Source organism: Agelaius phoeniceus, chromosome 3 (genome assembly GCF_051311805.1).
Source record: "Agelaius phoeniceus isolate bAgePho1 chromosome 3, bAgePho1.hap1, whole genome shotgun sequence".
Classification (NCBI taxonomy): domain Eukaryota; kingdom Metazoa; phylum Chordata; class Aves; order Passeriformes; family Icteridae; genus Agelaius; species Agelaius phoeniceus.
Window position 1 is genome coordinate 54,712,377 of NC_135267.1, and position 15,220 is coordinate 54,727,596.

A 15,220-nucleotide genomic window follows, 5' to 3' on the forward strand; every position below is an offset into this window, starting at 1 on the left:
AAGCGTATGTAAACAGAGTATTTTTATTATTATTATTATACTCTGTGAAAGTCATGCACAGAATTACTATGCTCTGTGGCAAAAGTTATGCGCAGAAAAATGTAGGGTTATATTGGGAAAAATTCCTTTGTTGTAATCAAAAAGGGCAGCATATTAGCAGCAATCTTACAGCCTTTCTCTCAAAGTAGATGTTTATTTTCAGGAGATGGTGACAGTTAATCTCTTCTACTGTTCAAATGTAACCAGAAATGAAAATGGTTCACCTTTCCATTGGTTTTTTCTGAGGGATTTGCTATTTTTACTTTACTACAGCTGGAGACTAAGTTTCAAATAAAAGCAAATTTTGTTTATTAGAAAGGAAAACCAAAACCAGAACTGCTCTTACTGGTCTTTACCATAAGAGTATTTGCAGAAAAGATGGTGACAAAAATTACTTCTTTGGAAATCCCTCAAGTTAGACTATTTGCAGTAAGGAACAAAAATACTATTGATTGTTAGGGAAAAAACCTGATTTTATATTGACAGTGGTGTACATATTCCCCTTGACACTTCCTTTCCAGCCCCAGTGTCATAGTTTAAGCCCAGCCAGCAACCCAGCTCCACCCAGCCAGTTTCTCACTCCTCCCTCAGCAGCTGGATGGGGCAGAAAACAATGAAGAAAATAATAAGAAGAGCAATGATAAAGGAATTAGAATATATGTAACAAATTCTGTGCATTGCAATTGCTCACCACTCACAGACTGATGCCCAGCTGTTTTCCCAGCTGTGAACCCTGGCCAGGTTTCTCCCCGGTTTATACACTGAACATGATGTTCTGTGGTATGGGACATCACTTTGGCCTATTTAGGTCAGTGTGCTGGCTGCATCCCCTCCCAGCCTCTTGTGCCTTCTTGCTGGCAGGGCATGAGAAGCTGAAAAGTCCTCAACTCAGTATAAACACTACTTAGGAACAACTAAAATATCAGTGCTCTATCAACATCATTCTCATTCTAAATCCAAACCTCAGCACTGTCCCAGCTACTAGGGAGAAAATTGACTCTATCCAAGCTGAAGTCAGGACACACATTTAGATAGTATGCAAAGCCTTTCACTCTTCCTCTTTTTTTTTGTCTTCTAATTATAACATTTCCTCTTCCTCTGCTGTTCCCCAGACTGGCAAGCCTGCTGGAGCTCTCCCAGGAGCACGAGTAATGATTGGATAGTTGGTGTCTTAACCCTGCATCATAGCTCTCAATATCTCTGCATGGGGCAGAATAAGCCACAGACTCTGAAAGATCAGGGGACCTCATTTATGTCCAATGAGCACATGCTTTGCCCCAGACCAAAGCTCTCTTCTACTTTAAGCCCCAAAATGGATTCTCCTATTCCAAGGGATCCTTTTCAATTAGTTATTTGCCTACTGTTAGATGACACACTCCCTTACTGGTTATAAAACCTTTGAACACTTTGAGCTACACAATTTGCTTTCTCTGTAGCTGCTCTCTCAGGGCTAATGTCACAACTCCTGTTAATCCACTGCCTTTTGCATCTGTTTCCAATTAAAAATTAAGGAAGCATTTATCTGCTTTAATCCCATTCATCCACTGCTTTTACAAAGGGTCCCTCTGAGTTGGCAGCACTCTGGTCAACAGGCAGCTCCAAGAACATGTGCACGCTGAAGATTCATGCTAAGTGATAAATTCACTGCTGGTTATTGTGCTTTGTCTCAAAGTGCCAAACACTGTCTTTGCCCAGCATGTATGCAGCCCCAGGTTGCATGAGCCTTCCTCTACTTCCTTTATCAAATTCTTCAAACAGTGTACATCTTCTGTACAAGTCATGAAAAGCACTGAGTCCCTGTCATAGCACAGATAATGCCAAGTGCCTGTGTACTCAGAAGAGCTTTTTCCAAACCTAAGTAGCAGTGTGGTTTCTCCCCAAAGTGAAAAATGTTTAGCTTTTAAAACACACACAAATTTCCCTGTATTCATCCTCTTTTTGCAAAACTTTTTAACAGTGTCTCATTCAGGGGTTTTATTTTTACATGGAATACAACTTCCTGGAAGTACTAAAATATACTTTAAAGATTAATTCCATCTTCCCATGCTAAATAGAAATACTGAAACTGCCAAGTATTCAGATCTAGCTCTGGTCAATAGAAAGACTGTTTTCAGACTGTCATGGTTTTCCTGGGCTTTGCTAATTACATGCTATTAAAACTTTTCTCATTGGTCAGCCATGGCTCCAAAGATCTGAAGCACAGCTTTTGAATCTTATCTCATTCTCCTACTAATTGTTTCTTGAGTTAATTCTGTTCCAGGTATCATATGCAACTGAGTTAACACTCAGCATTCTGACAGAACGGATCATTTCTGAAAGGCCCCCAGCCCAGCTGCACAGCCTTACATAAATGTGAGCCTTTGTGAAAGACAAACAGAGATCCTTCCTGTCCCACAGAAGAGCCTCAAAAAGTCCAAAGTCCTCTGCTTTTGGAAAATCCTAGAAGTTCAGAAAAGTCTAAAGATCCTAGCAGAAGGGAGGAATTGACATGAAAGATATAGTGAGATGAAAGGAAAGGTTAAAACATAACAACAACTGGAGAGACAAAAGGGAAGCTTGGACGCATGGGGAAGTATGACAAAAACCAGAAGATGAGGGTGAAATGGTAGAGGGGAAGAGAGACAGAAAAGCATGGCCTAGGCATCTCAAACTCTAAGAGTCTATGAAGTTTTTGCTTATTTGGCAGTACCTTGTGGAAAAAAAAACCAAAAAACCACAGCATTGGAAAGAATCCCACACTACAGAAAACATAGAAAAATTTAATTATCCGTTGTCATCTGGAGTATTCAAAGTTTCTATTTATGAAAAGTATACAACATGAGTGCACAGTTTCAGGTAAACATGTCATCAGGGGCTATTTCTAACTAATGTTATTTGCAAAAATGCAGAGCAACACTCTATTTCCTCTATATTCCTTCTCCAAAATGAATCACTGATAATGCCTCCATGATATAATTAAAATTATGCTTACTCTAGAAACCTGCAAAAACCATAAAGACAGTGCAGCTTCATCACACACGAAATGTAGGGCACAGAATCACACACATAATTGGACTTCTCATCTTAGTCCAATTCTTACTTGAGGCTTCAAACGGTGCTTGGAAATAGTTTCAGATACTTGATCATTGAGACTGGAACTAAATTACCATTGTACACATAAGCAGTCAGCTACAGGATTTAGTTTACTATTGCTATGAGAGCTCAAGGAAGGATTCAGGTGTGAAGCTCTCAGTATTGTACATTGTCTGCAAGCCCCGTACTTTGAAGACATGGCACATAGACATTCAATCAACCAGTAACACAAAATTAAAATCTCAATATATTTTCACAGAGTAAATCTCACAGGAGGCTATTTTCAGGTCACAAGCATTATTACCACCAGCACAACTAAATATAGATACCTTTTAAAATGTATTAGTCCCTCTGTGAAAACAACATCTGCTTCAATCCGTTTACCCTGGCAACTTCTGTTCACTGGGTGAGGCTTCTTCTATGTTATACTACTTGTGACACCAAAGCCAACTCGACTCAAGTTCACTGAGAGCACACTGGTGTGTTAGCTTGAGACCAAAACCTGCCTTATGTGCACCATCTTCCAAGAAAAATCCACAACAAAACTGGGAGACAAAGTTCTCACTTGACTCTGATCCTGGCAAGTACTGACACAGTGACCATCTGCCATCACTACACATCTAACAAGATAAAGGTTTCCATTGGAAACCACAACCTTTTTTGAAAACCCAGGTAAAAAGGAAAAAAAAATCCATTTTCCATGGACTTAACAATATCACTACTACTCTTTTTAAGTTCAAGGAAAGTAGCAACCATACAGTATTTGTCACTAAGTCTTCATATGATGCATCTATGTGTCTATAGTTTTCTACAGCTCCTCATATTCTACCTATTTAATATTTTTTTCTTTTTATTGCAACAGTAAATATATTCCTCTTTTATTTCTCATAAAATTGAAAATGTATGGAAAAACAGCACTACCAGACTCACTGACTGTTATATGAAGGTATATTTCCCATTCATTTATTTTGCAGGCAAGTAAACACACTAGCTTTTTCAATTTACCTTTTTGTTTATCTACAGTCTTACATTAGTCCAAGTATTCTATTTTTGTTACCTATGGAAGTATCTGTTGTCAGTATTTTCACAAAATGTAAACATAAGAAAAAGAAACAAAAAATTGTTTTTGTTACCACATTTTAAATATTATTAGGGAAAAGTATAATTTTTTATTTTCATATCTTTTTTACCAAGATTCATAGCCTAACCTCTGAATGTGTAACCATTAACATGTCTACATCTATTGTTTATTTTTTCACAACTGAGGTAAATTCAACTGTCTTGTTGAAACTTTGTTGAAAGCATTTTAAAGAGGAACCACAGAATATCTGGAGTTGAACGGACCCATACGGATCACTGAGTTAATTACCAAGTTGTCAAAATATTACTTTAATTTGATAGGGGGCTTTCAAATAGTTAGCAGATACTATATTCTGAGACCTGCAATATAAATTTTAGCTCAAATATATTTGCTATAGAAGTTTAAAATCTTGAATAGAGTCTTTAAGCACTGAACTCAATATTTAAATATTATATAGAGAATTAATTTTCAAATACTATGCCCAATACTGTGAAGAAGTCTAACACCACTATGCGTTTCTCATCACCTGTATTAACACAGTATTTGAAAGACTGGGAAACCATCCCCCTTTTTCTGAAAAGAAAGAGACACAGAAATCCAGTTTGACTTGAGATGCATGGACAGCTTTGGCCACATATGTGGGGTGACAGCTATAATACCTTCATTGCTGCCATTTTGGGGCTAATTAATACATTAATAGAAGAGAACGTCCACCCTTCATGATACATATTGTAACATACAAAGTCATTTCCTTTCACCTGCCTAGACTGGACTTGGATGTAATTTCCATAAGAACATTTAACTTACCATCTTCATCTGTCTGGATAATGGTCTCCTCGCTTTCCTTCCTTCCTTCTGGGTTGGTTAAGATCATCTTGAGGCTGACATTTGTGTAGGGAGGCAGATGATCCACAACATGCTGAGGTGCTTTGGGGTCCATGTCCAGGCAGTCTGCTTTGCTCTCGTTGTGTCCACAGAAGTAGTGGTAGCATATAGTGACATTGAAAGTATGGCAACGAGTGATGTTGTACCCCAGAGATTCCCAGTCCACGGCAATGTGTCTGGCCTGGATCTCAGCAATCTTCAGCGTTTTGGGTGTTCTCATCGGTTCTAGAAAATAGGGCATAATGAAGAAAACAATGTTAACATTCTTCATCTGGCACCGAACTGTAGCTGGTAGATGGTGCATTCAGGAACCTAAGAGTTAAGGAAGCACCCAATAAATAGGCATGTATCATCCTTTGCACAGGAGGAGAAAATGCTCCTTAAATTTTTTTACTTCATTCATCTTTGTCCTGTCTTTGCTGGCTTTAGTCAGTGATGGAGACAGCAATGTGAGAAAAAGAATAGTTAATTATCAGTGGAGCAATTCAAAGCAATTGAGAATACAGGCAACAGATGCAAGGAGAGTGACCAAAAGGCCACACAGCTGTCACTACTGGCTTCCCTTCTTGATTTCCCCCTTACCCTTTTCCTTTTTTTTACCTGTGTAAATTAGATAATACATCATAGTGGTAAAGAGGGAACATTTACTACATCATGATTTATCATGCCAGCAAGCATCGCTGTATACTAATTATACTAATTACCTTACTAAACTAGCAGTTACAAAAACGATGCAGATATTAATTAGTGTTTATTATTTTAGTAATAAGGCTCTTCATTCAAGCAAAACCCCTTGGAAATAGCACAAAAAAGTGCTTTGGGAATTCACATTGTATCTTGATTCCTCCAAAACCATGATTACTCTGAGCAGGTGATCTCTGACCTGCTCCCCAAGCTCAGCTGCTCTCCCCACGTGCATTTGCACCAGCAGAGTACGTGATGCTCCCCAAGCTGTCATCAATCTCTCGCTGCCTCTCCAGTGCATTCATTCCTCATGCAAGAGTAACTTTTATCGTTGAACTTAATTAAAATGATTACACAATGAAAATCATGACCATGTCTGTATATACAAGAGTTTCACTGAAAATATACCTTGCTAGTACATGCTTCCTCACCAGAGAAAATAAAGCCTGTGATTGATACAGCTTCAGTCTTGTGTCCTTGCTGGTTTAAGGTCAAAACAGTCAAGATTGTTCAAGGAAGTGAAATATAGGATTTCTCCTTCTGCGTATAACTGTTCTTTGTAACTTGCAAGAGTTCCAACAAGGCAAAAATCAGCCAAAAGCACAGATGGTATATTGAAATAAGGAAATGTGAATCAGTGTAATGTATTCAGCATGCAGTTTGCCAGACAAACTGCAAACATTTAGTTTCAAACATCAAAACAACAGAATTCTAAATATAACATAAAGGTATTCCTAGCAACATGATGAATGTTAAGGATTAAAAACTACACCTATTTGTTGCCATGATCTATCCTTTCTTCATTTTGAACAAGCACATATATTACCTTTGTCATTAAGTTTCTTTATCATATATACAGTGAAAAATGCAATTAAATAAGATGACTTCCTGGGTAGTAGCTCTCTGAACACAGTGTACTGTAACAATAGACATTTGAAACTGAAAGATAGCATTGAAAAGGTCCTTGAGAGATAAGAGACTTGAAGAGAAGGAGAAAAAAACGGGTTTTATAGAGAAAACAGTGCCTGGTGCTTTAGCAAGTAGAGAGAGGTGTGAGGTGGTCATCAAAAGAAAAAAAAATAGCAATATAGTAGATCTACTGAAGGAGCTGACAAGGGTCTTCAAAGAATGAGTATTCTCTTGGCTACTGCAAGCACTTGGGGAAAAACTGAACACACTCAAGTGCCACCAATGAAGAGAACTGTTAAGACAAATACATATATACATACATGTTTATGTATATATATACAAAATCAGCCTTTTTCTCGTATGAATGACAGTGCAAAACTTAGTTATACATACTCTGATTTAGAGTTTGAGGCCTAGAAGAGAAACATATCCTTCACCAAGGAAATGTGTTATAGGCTAAGTTTTCCTTCTGAAATTGAATTATTTTTCTCATTTTAGTCATTTCCTCTTTGTTCTCCTACTCCAGTTTGTGCTTTCAACCACTCCCACTAGAGATGGAATTCAAACCTGAATGCGAAATTTATTGGAAATAAAACAACACCTGGTGTCTGACCATGAAGTCTGAAACTCAATAGTTTGAAGCCAACCAATCAGTGACAGAAAACATTTTCATCTTGCATCTCTCATGACAAGACTTAAACTGCATTTACACTGTGCTGCACAGCACTTTAAAGAGAGAAGAAAAAAAAGAAAAGCTTTGTTAAACTTAAAGAAAAATTATTTTACAATTCTATGCAAATTTTACAAATGTGTCACAGCATCAGAGGAGATACTGAAATGCATTCTTTATTCACCTGTCAAAAAAGAAAGAATGAAAGACAGAGTGTGATCTCACTTTCTCACAACTATTCCCTTCTTTGGCAGAAATTAAACAACTTCTGCAATATTGAGATGGTAATTAAAGTCTGCAGAGTCTCTCAACAGCTTTAGAAACTCTGCCAACTGTCCCACTGCTCCTAAAACGATGCTTTAAAAACACAATTTTACTCTTTCTTCTGGGCAATGTTCATCTTGGGAATCTCTAGAGGTAAAGACCAATTGTTTTAAACTACCACACCACAAAGTCTCCATCTGTAACACCTCAGTAAAAAGCAATCTTCGAATAATTACTTTTCTCAGATAAAGCACTATTGAATTTTTGAGTAGGCTTCCCAAAGATCTCAACCATCTCATTAAGAATAGCTTTGATCTTGATGGGAGCAAATAGTGTTCATCTCCTTTTTCCATTTCCCATCACAATTTAGGGTTTGAGTTTCACTGAAACATTTCTTTAGTCCTACAGGGATTTTATTTCAATTAATGCATTCTCTTCTTATTTCTTGATACTCTTTGAGTACTGCAAATCCCAATTATTCAATTCACGTCTTGTCTTCCCAGTTTTCTCCATATCTTTCCTCTTTAAGTCATGTCGAGAACTTTTATCCAAAATACATGGACTTTCAAGCACATGAGTTCTTACTTTGTTGAATTATCTGTGTCAAATAGGCACCCTATGACAAAGAGAGAAGAAATAAGATTCTCTCAGAATACCTGCTCAATCCCTAACCTGTCCACTGGAGTGTCAGAAATGATGGCAGAAGGCACTTAATATGTTTCAAAATTAATTTACCAATTACCCCTATGAGACATCTAAGTGGTGTTAAACGTTTCTGTGAAGAGAAAGAGGCACAAAAAAGGTTAATAGCTTGTTCAAGGCTACAAAGCAAATTACTGCCAGGGCCACAAGAAAGCTGAACCCAGCTGCCAAGTCACTGGTGGCCATCAGACACCTAGCTGCAGCAATTCATAGAGCTCATGTACAACGTATGCACCAGTGCTTCCACCCAAATTCTAACTCCAATCCTACACTCCAGTCCTTTTTTAAAAAGAGGTTTGGTGGGTGTTTTTTTAAAGGTTTTCTTAGAACAAGTTTGAAAAAGCATAACAGCGCTCAGACACTAATTGAGTATCTGAGCATAAGGACATATTATTTAAAAAACAATAATTTGGCTTATTCTTTTAGAAAGATTTCTTGATTGAGAGCTTCAAATTTGACTGAAACAGCATTTCTTTTTGTTTTGCATTAAATCTTGCATTTAAAATTTAAATTTTTTGGGAGATGATATTCATAATTTATTTATTTTTTCAAGCCTTTTTCTCCATCAGATTAAAGGCTGGAGGGAGTTCTTTTGTGGTGACAGCAGAAAGTATGGAGGACTTCTGTTGTTGCAGGAAATTCAATATCCTGTGACTGCCTCAAGCTCTTAGATATGAACATCCTGGCTGGCAGAGTTAGGTCTTTGAACAGAAACCCAGCAACAAAGAATATAGAGGAACTGGTGGTGGTGGTGGCAAGGTTGACCTTTAGATTCTTGTGAACACCTCTAATGATGACAGGCTCCCTCCTGCCAGACCTTGCCTGCCCATGGGCTGCTGCTGTGACCTCCATCCCATTTCCACCTCTACTTACAGCCAGCTTCTCCCTCTGCCCTTTGCTTTTGACACCTGGCAATAACCATCCCTGTTATCCCCCTCCTCCTCACCCCTGCTTTGTGTCTTGGCCCACAAATAGTACCAAGTGCTTGCTGACTCAGATTTATTATCCAATCTGACTGGTTTTAGCCTCATTGAACCAATTAAAAAGAGAGGCATTGGGAGAATATCAAAACAACAGAAAAACCAGAATGATAAGAGATATCTACATTTGTACAGATTACTAAGTGCTCAATCCTTATCCAGAAACCATGCAAAAGAATTACATGCATGTGGCACTCAATCACAACAATTTCTGGATCAAGAAGATTTAACCCAACCTTATGTGATAAAATAAAGAACATTTTAGTAATTCTCCAAAGGTTAACAATAGAGGGATAGATGGTGAAAGAGACAAACCTGTTGACTCCATACAACCTCTCAACTGCATGATGATTTAATAAGACTCTCCAGATATAACAGATAAAATTAAATTCAATTTCTTTAGTGCTTGATAAGCAACTCATGATATGACAGGCCAATATCAAGCCTCTTTGTAGAGATTATCTTCACTTACACAGAGATGGGAGTGAAAACAAAAGCCTTCACAGCTGCAGAAGCAGCAAGGTGAGAGCATGCATGTCCCCAGAACCACTTTTTAATGATAATACATATTAGCCTGCTGTCAGTCAGAGACAAACAGATGTCCCAAAAGCTGTGAAAAAATTCCATATAAAGAGGCTAGCAAAGTGTGACATGTGCTCTGCTTTTGCTGCCTTTCCTCAGAAATCTCAAATATTGACTGCAAGACAGTTTAATTTGCACATACCTGGCAGAGGTGGGAGAATTAGATCTGATAAGCAACCAGAATGCACATTTGTTCACATGAAATGGAAAATGACTGGACAAATTTTAAAGCACAAACATTTCAGATAAAGATGGTGCTTCTCAAAAACCAGCATATCCTGTCTATACACTGTCTGTGTATTCAGTTCTTTAATTGGGGTTGGCTTTTGGATCCTTCCTCCCCATTGAACTCTTTCTAGTCTGTCATTACACTGAGGAGCTGACTTCCAATTTTTGCTTTAATCACAATGACTGGAATTCAAGTTTATCAAGTTTAAAAGCAAACCAGGTGGCATACATTGGTGACAGTGGAGGTGAAAACTAACGAGACTTGGAAGGTGTGATAATTTCTCCATTTGAGGGAACCACAGAGAGATGTAAGACCTATGTTAAATGAAAACTCTCATATAGAAAAGCAAATCTATGGCCATTATTTAAAAAGTACAGGTAATAACCCCATAATTTAAAGCGCACTGTTTCTAACCAAGACTACTTTAATTATCTTGCCTTCTAAAACAAAAACTATGTAGACAAAAAGAAGCCCTTATATTTCTTCCAATATTCTCAGTCTGAACAGCCACTGGAATTTCCCCGACTTTTCTTCTATGAGAACATAAGCCTCCTTGTCCTGTGGCTTCTCCTGACCTTTCCAGGGTAACTCTTTCCTTGGCATGTGGGAAATAAAGAGGATTATTTGAAGATATCACTGTGATTGTTGCTCCTTTCTCAGTTCATGCAAGGTCCTATAAAACCAAAATGTTCCCAAAACTCAAAGGAGTTAGGGTCCTGTTGCTGTGAAGAATTATTCTGAAAGACCCCGGATAAGAACCTCGAAGAAATGTAAGAGGGAAAAGAGCTGAAGGAAGTACAACCCACATAGGAATAACTGTCAGAAGGGCAGTAAGAAAACAGTAAACAAAGGTTTCTTGCTTGCTCATTTTGGCTGCATTGCTCTCAATTATTACTTTTGTTGTTAGTAAATGATGAATCAGGCAGAAAGGATTTTTTTATATAGCTACTAAATTCTTCACATCATAAACTTGGTTAGGACTGCTGAACAGAGAAGTTTATGACTCATTAAAAAGGACCAAACTAGAATTAAATATTTCAAGACACAGCCTCAGCAAGAACTATGCACATCAACTGTGATTACTTCTGCACTTTTGGGGGTAATGTGCTGTTGTCAAAGGAGCAAACTGTAATTAAGTTATGTTATGAACAAAGCTAACAAAAATCCCTAGGTAAGGTGAGCTGCACTAGAATATCCATGATGAAGCCCCTGAGTTTCAAGGATTATTAACCTAAAAGTCCAAGAGAATTTAGTTCAGATTAACTACCAATAACTCCATTATTTAACAATATGATGATAACACAGGAAGATCCTTCAGACATCCCCAAAATGTCATGCATTTCAGTCTGATTTTCATAAACCAGTCTGTATGACAGAATAATTCCTGCCAATTCTATTTAAGTTTCTTGTCGGTAACTGGCAGATTTTTGACCACTTCCAAGTAGAGTTAAAGACAGCTTTGAAGTAAAGGCATAATTATCAGCATTGGCCCCAGTTCTTTACTACATAGTAATAGCTCATGAACTACTTACCTTTAGTCAGGGACTCTCTTCTTACAACTTGATGTGTATTCCAACCCAAAACATTATATTACCAACTGGATCAATATTGATGCAGGATGATATAAGGCATCAATATGCCCTTCTCATACGTTATTGGAATAAAATACTATTCCATTGTTGGAGTACCTGAACTCCCTCATTCTCAGAATCTACAAAAAACCAGGACATCTGTCATGTAGATAAATGTAAGTTGGAAAGTCTAACTAAGCTACTTGCTAATACCATTTTTTGTTTGGTTGCACTGATTTCATTTGTTTTGGGCTTCTTTTTTTTACTGTTGATTTGTTGTTTAAAAAAAAATTTGTTTCACATCAGCATTTAAGACACCTGATTTTAGGCTGCCACATTTGAAAACTCAGGCCTTCAATCCCTTTAAACTTAGAAGCATGAAGAAATGGTGAACACCAAAGGGAGAGAAGTTAATGAAGTTGACAGAAGTAGTACAATTTGAAGTCTTTTCTGCAGTCTGACAAGAAAGGAAAAAAATAACGGGTACATATTCCCATGATAAAAATCATAGGGATTGCTGGGCATCTCCCTTCTCAAAAGTGTGACACATACATAATACAAGACAAATATGGATGTAAACATAAAAAAGAATTAACTTTTTGTGCATTAGTATGTCCAACTGTTTGTCATGTGAAATATAAACCCAGAATAAATGAAACTATGGTATTTATACTGTGTTAACATTACAGATTTATTTTGGTGTAAACAAAGGTTATAATGCAATTGCATGAAAATCTATGAGTTTTTTTTCCTTTCACTTCATCTAGTGACTGATGTGTTAAGCCAGCTTACAAATTTCTTATTGACCACATACTTCAGGGAGCTGAAGAAAACATCTGAATTATTACTTATATAATCAGCTCTACTACACTAGTTTCAGTAGCAATGAGGGGATATTCAATATATTTTTAGAATGTATCTTTTTGGATGCAAAACACAGCTGTCCCTGCATCATAGGTGTAGTAAACAGATAAATATAACTGCCCTACTGACAATTATTTGCCCATTTATTCTGTTGCCTCCACGCATGATTAACAGTTTATGTATCCTTAGCATGTAATCAATAACTGCAAAGTCTTGTATTAGTTTGAGAGATTAGACATCCCTTGATAAAAAATTCTGTTGACTTCTCCAGTTAAGCTTAGCTCAAAAAAAATCCACTTTTTTATTCTTTTTTTCTTTTTAAATCTGAGTTTAAATCAAAAGGAACTATAGGGTCTGGGGGGGAGAGGAAAAGCGGGCATGTTGTCTTTAATCTCATTCTTCCAAATGAACAAAACCTATCTGATGGTATAAAACACAAATCAGCATGTCAACAAGCATCAGACTGCAAGAGTAAACACAGGGGAAGCCTAACAGCACAAAATGCCTAGGAAGCCTGTTCAGGACTACAGTCATCAAGTTTAATTCTGTAAAGTAATTTACAAAACTATTAGTGATAGGGGAAAAGTGAACCTTTGACTTGAAATATCAGTGATGATTATGTTAAAGCAGAAAGGAAGATAAAATCTAAAACAATGGCAATTATATTATAAAGAATATGCAACGTGTATTTATACACACATGTATATATTATTACCCACCTTAACAGAGAAGCTAACTATGCAATGCTATGAAGAAAGCATTTACAAACATTTATTTGAACATAAATCGCCATTATTGCTTAGGTGATATATTGTTCATTTCTCTCCAATACGCATTCATAAACATGTTTTTTATGGTTTTGTTTACAAGGTATATATTTGGGAGCTTAGGATGTAATGAGTATTAAGCAAAATGACTAAGTTGGAGCAGTGTGAATGAGCTAAACAAGAATTTTCTATGGACAGTGTTAAAACTTCAGTTTCTTTCTCCTGTGTAGAAAAATTTCAGTCCTCCAAGTTAGGAAGCATAAATACCATCACATAAAATAAATGAAAAAATGTGGAATGCATTCTATAATAGATAAATAGTAAGCACAAAGTCCTTAGACTGGAAAAAAAGGCCACATTCAACTCTGATAACCAAGAATTGAAAATTGCAAGCAGTACTTATGATACCCACTTAAAACCTGTATACACATTTGTGTGTATGCATGCACAATGATAGACCTGTGTAGATATGTTCACTTCCCCACATGCAGATAAAACATCCATCAAAATTCGTCCTCTCTGTCTCTTCACACCTACTGAAATGGTATCAATCCTATTTTCTCCCATTTCCCTTTTTCCTCATCTGGTTCCTTCTGCCCCTGGGGCCTTGGTTGAAACCACCCATCCTCCATCCCACTGCCTGCAACCCACAAAGCCTTGAGTTTCTACCTCGATCACAGCCCATGAACTAACACATCCAATGTTATGCTTAGGTGGCAAAACCCAATAACAACTTTGTGTTGCACCTTTCACAAAATCAGTAACACAAGACTACATACCACACAATGTATATATTGCATAGTGATAGATATCTTTATACAATGCATAAACCTTGGATGAAACACAGATTTGTTAAGTTTAAAACCAGGAGTGAAACTGTAACATACAATGCCTCTGCTGTATATATTTTGTCCCACAAGTGAAACAATCCAGGTAATTTATTTTTAAATGTTGAATGACAACAACAGTTGCTTCTATTGTACAGAAGAGTTTTCTCTAAGAAGTTGAAAATTTATTTAATGAATTGTCTTCATTTTCTTCATTGGCTCATACAAGTTTAAGAACATAAGTTGATAGTTTAAGCAAGTTTGTTTTCTTCAGGGATAATACAGAAGCAAAGAATTGCTCTAACATCATATTTTTGAATAAGATCACATACCATTTTCAATGGTATGTAGAATTCTAAAAATGCTGGTAAGCAGCCATGGGGAAAATTATGGTGGCTACTTGTCTACTGTGAAATTGTACCATTTTTTAATTTCAGTGAAATTTTATTACTTAAGTCACACAGTCACCTGCCAAAGTTTGACTAAACTTGACTAAGAAAACTCCTTAATCTACTGGTCCATCACCACTGCCAAGTGACTACCACAACCTAATACTAGTACCTGTATGAATAATCTTCTGAATACCTTAATTTGATATTTCTTTACAGATATTTTAAACAACTTTCTGTGTATTTTAAGTGTTCCAATTTCAATTCAACTGTCCCTTGATGTGATGTACCAGTGAGAAAAAATTACATTCTTGCGTCAGCAGGCAAAGCACTGTCCATGATTTGCTAATGAAACAGTCATGACATTTTCATTAGAAGATACAGCCCTAAGTTGATAATTTCCAGAGAGGACCTTTTTTACTGAAAAGTTCATTAAAACATTCTTTTCAGAAAGGGAAAGGATGATAAGGAATATTTCCTTTTCATATTGTCTTGCTGTGTGGGCAAAATTGACATGGTATCAACTCTCTTCCTTAATACCATGTGGCTGCAAAAGTTTGCAAGGCTATTTTGGGAAATGGGACTGAATCCTGCAAACCTTTTGTTCCTGGAGCTGCCTTGACATAAGCAAGGCTCTGCAGAAGTGAGCTCACAAGCACCTCTTAGCCACTGTGAAAGAGGGTCCTCGAAAAAGAACACAAAAGC

At 37.0% G+C, this 15,220-nt stretch overlaps 1 protein-coding gene across 13 annotated transcripts in view; it reads right to left on the minus strand.

Annotated features, from left to right (window-relative positions):
- Positions 1-15,220, minus strand: part of PTPRK (protein tyrosine phosphatase receptor type K) — a 381,627-nt gene that overhangs the window by 86,546 nt on the left and 279,861 nt on the right. For all 13 annotated transcript variants that reach the window (XM_077175285.1, XM_077175283.1, XM_077175281.1 and 10 more), the window contains exon 8: positions 5,000-5,302. In XM_077175285.1, coding sequence (XP_077031400.1) covers positions 5,000-5,302 — 303 coding nt within the window. The remainder of the gene's footprint in view (positions 1-4,999; positions 5,303-15,220) is intronic.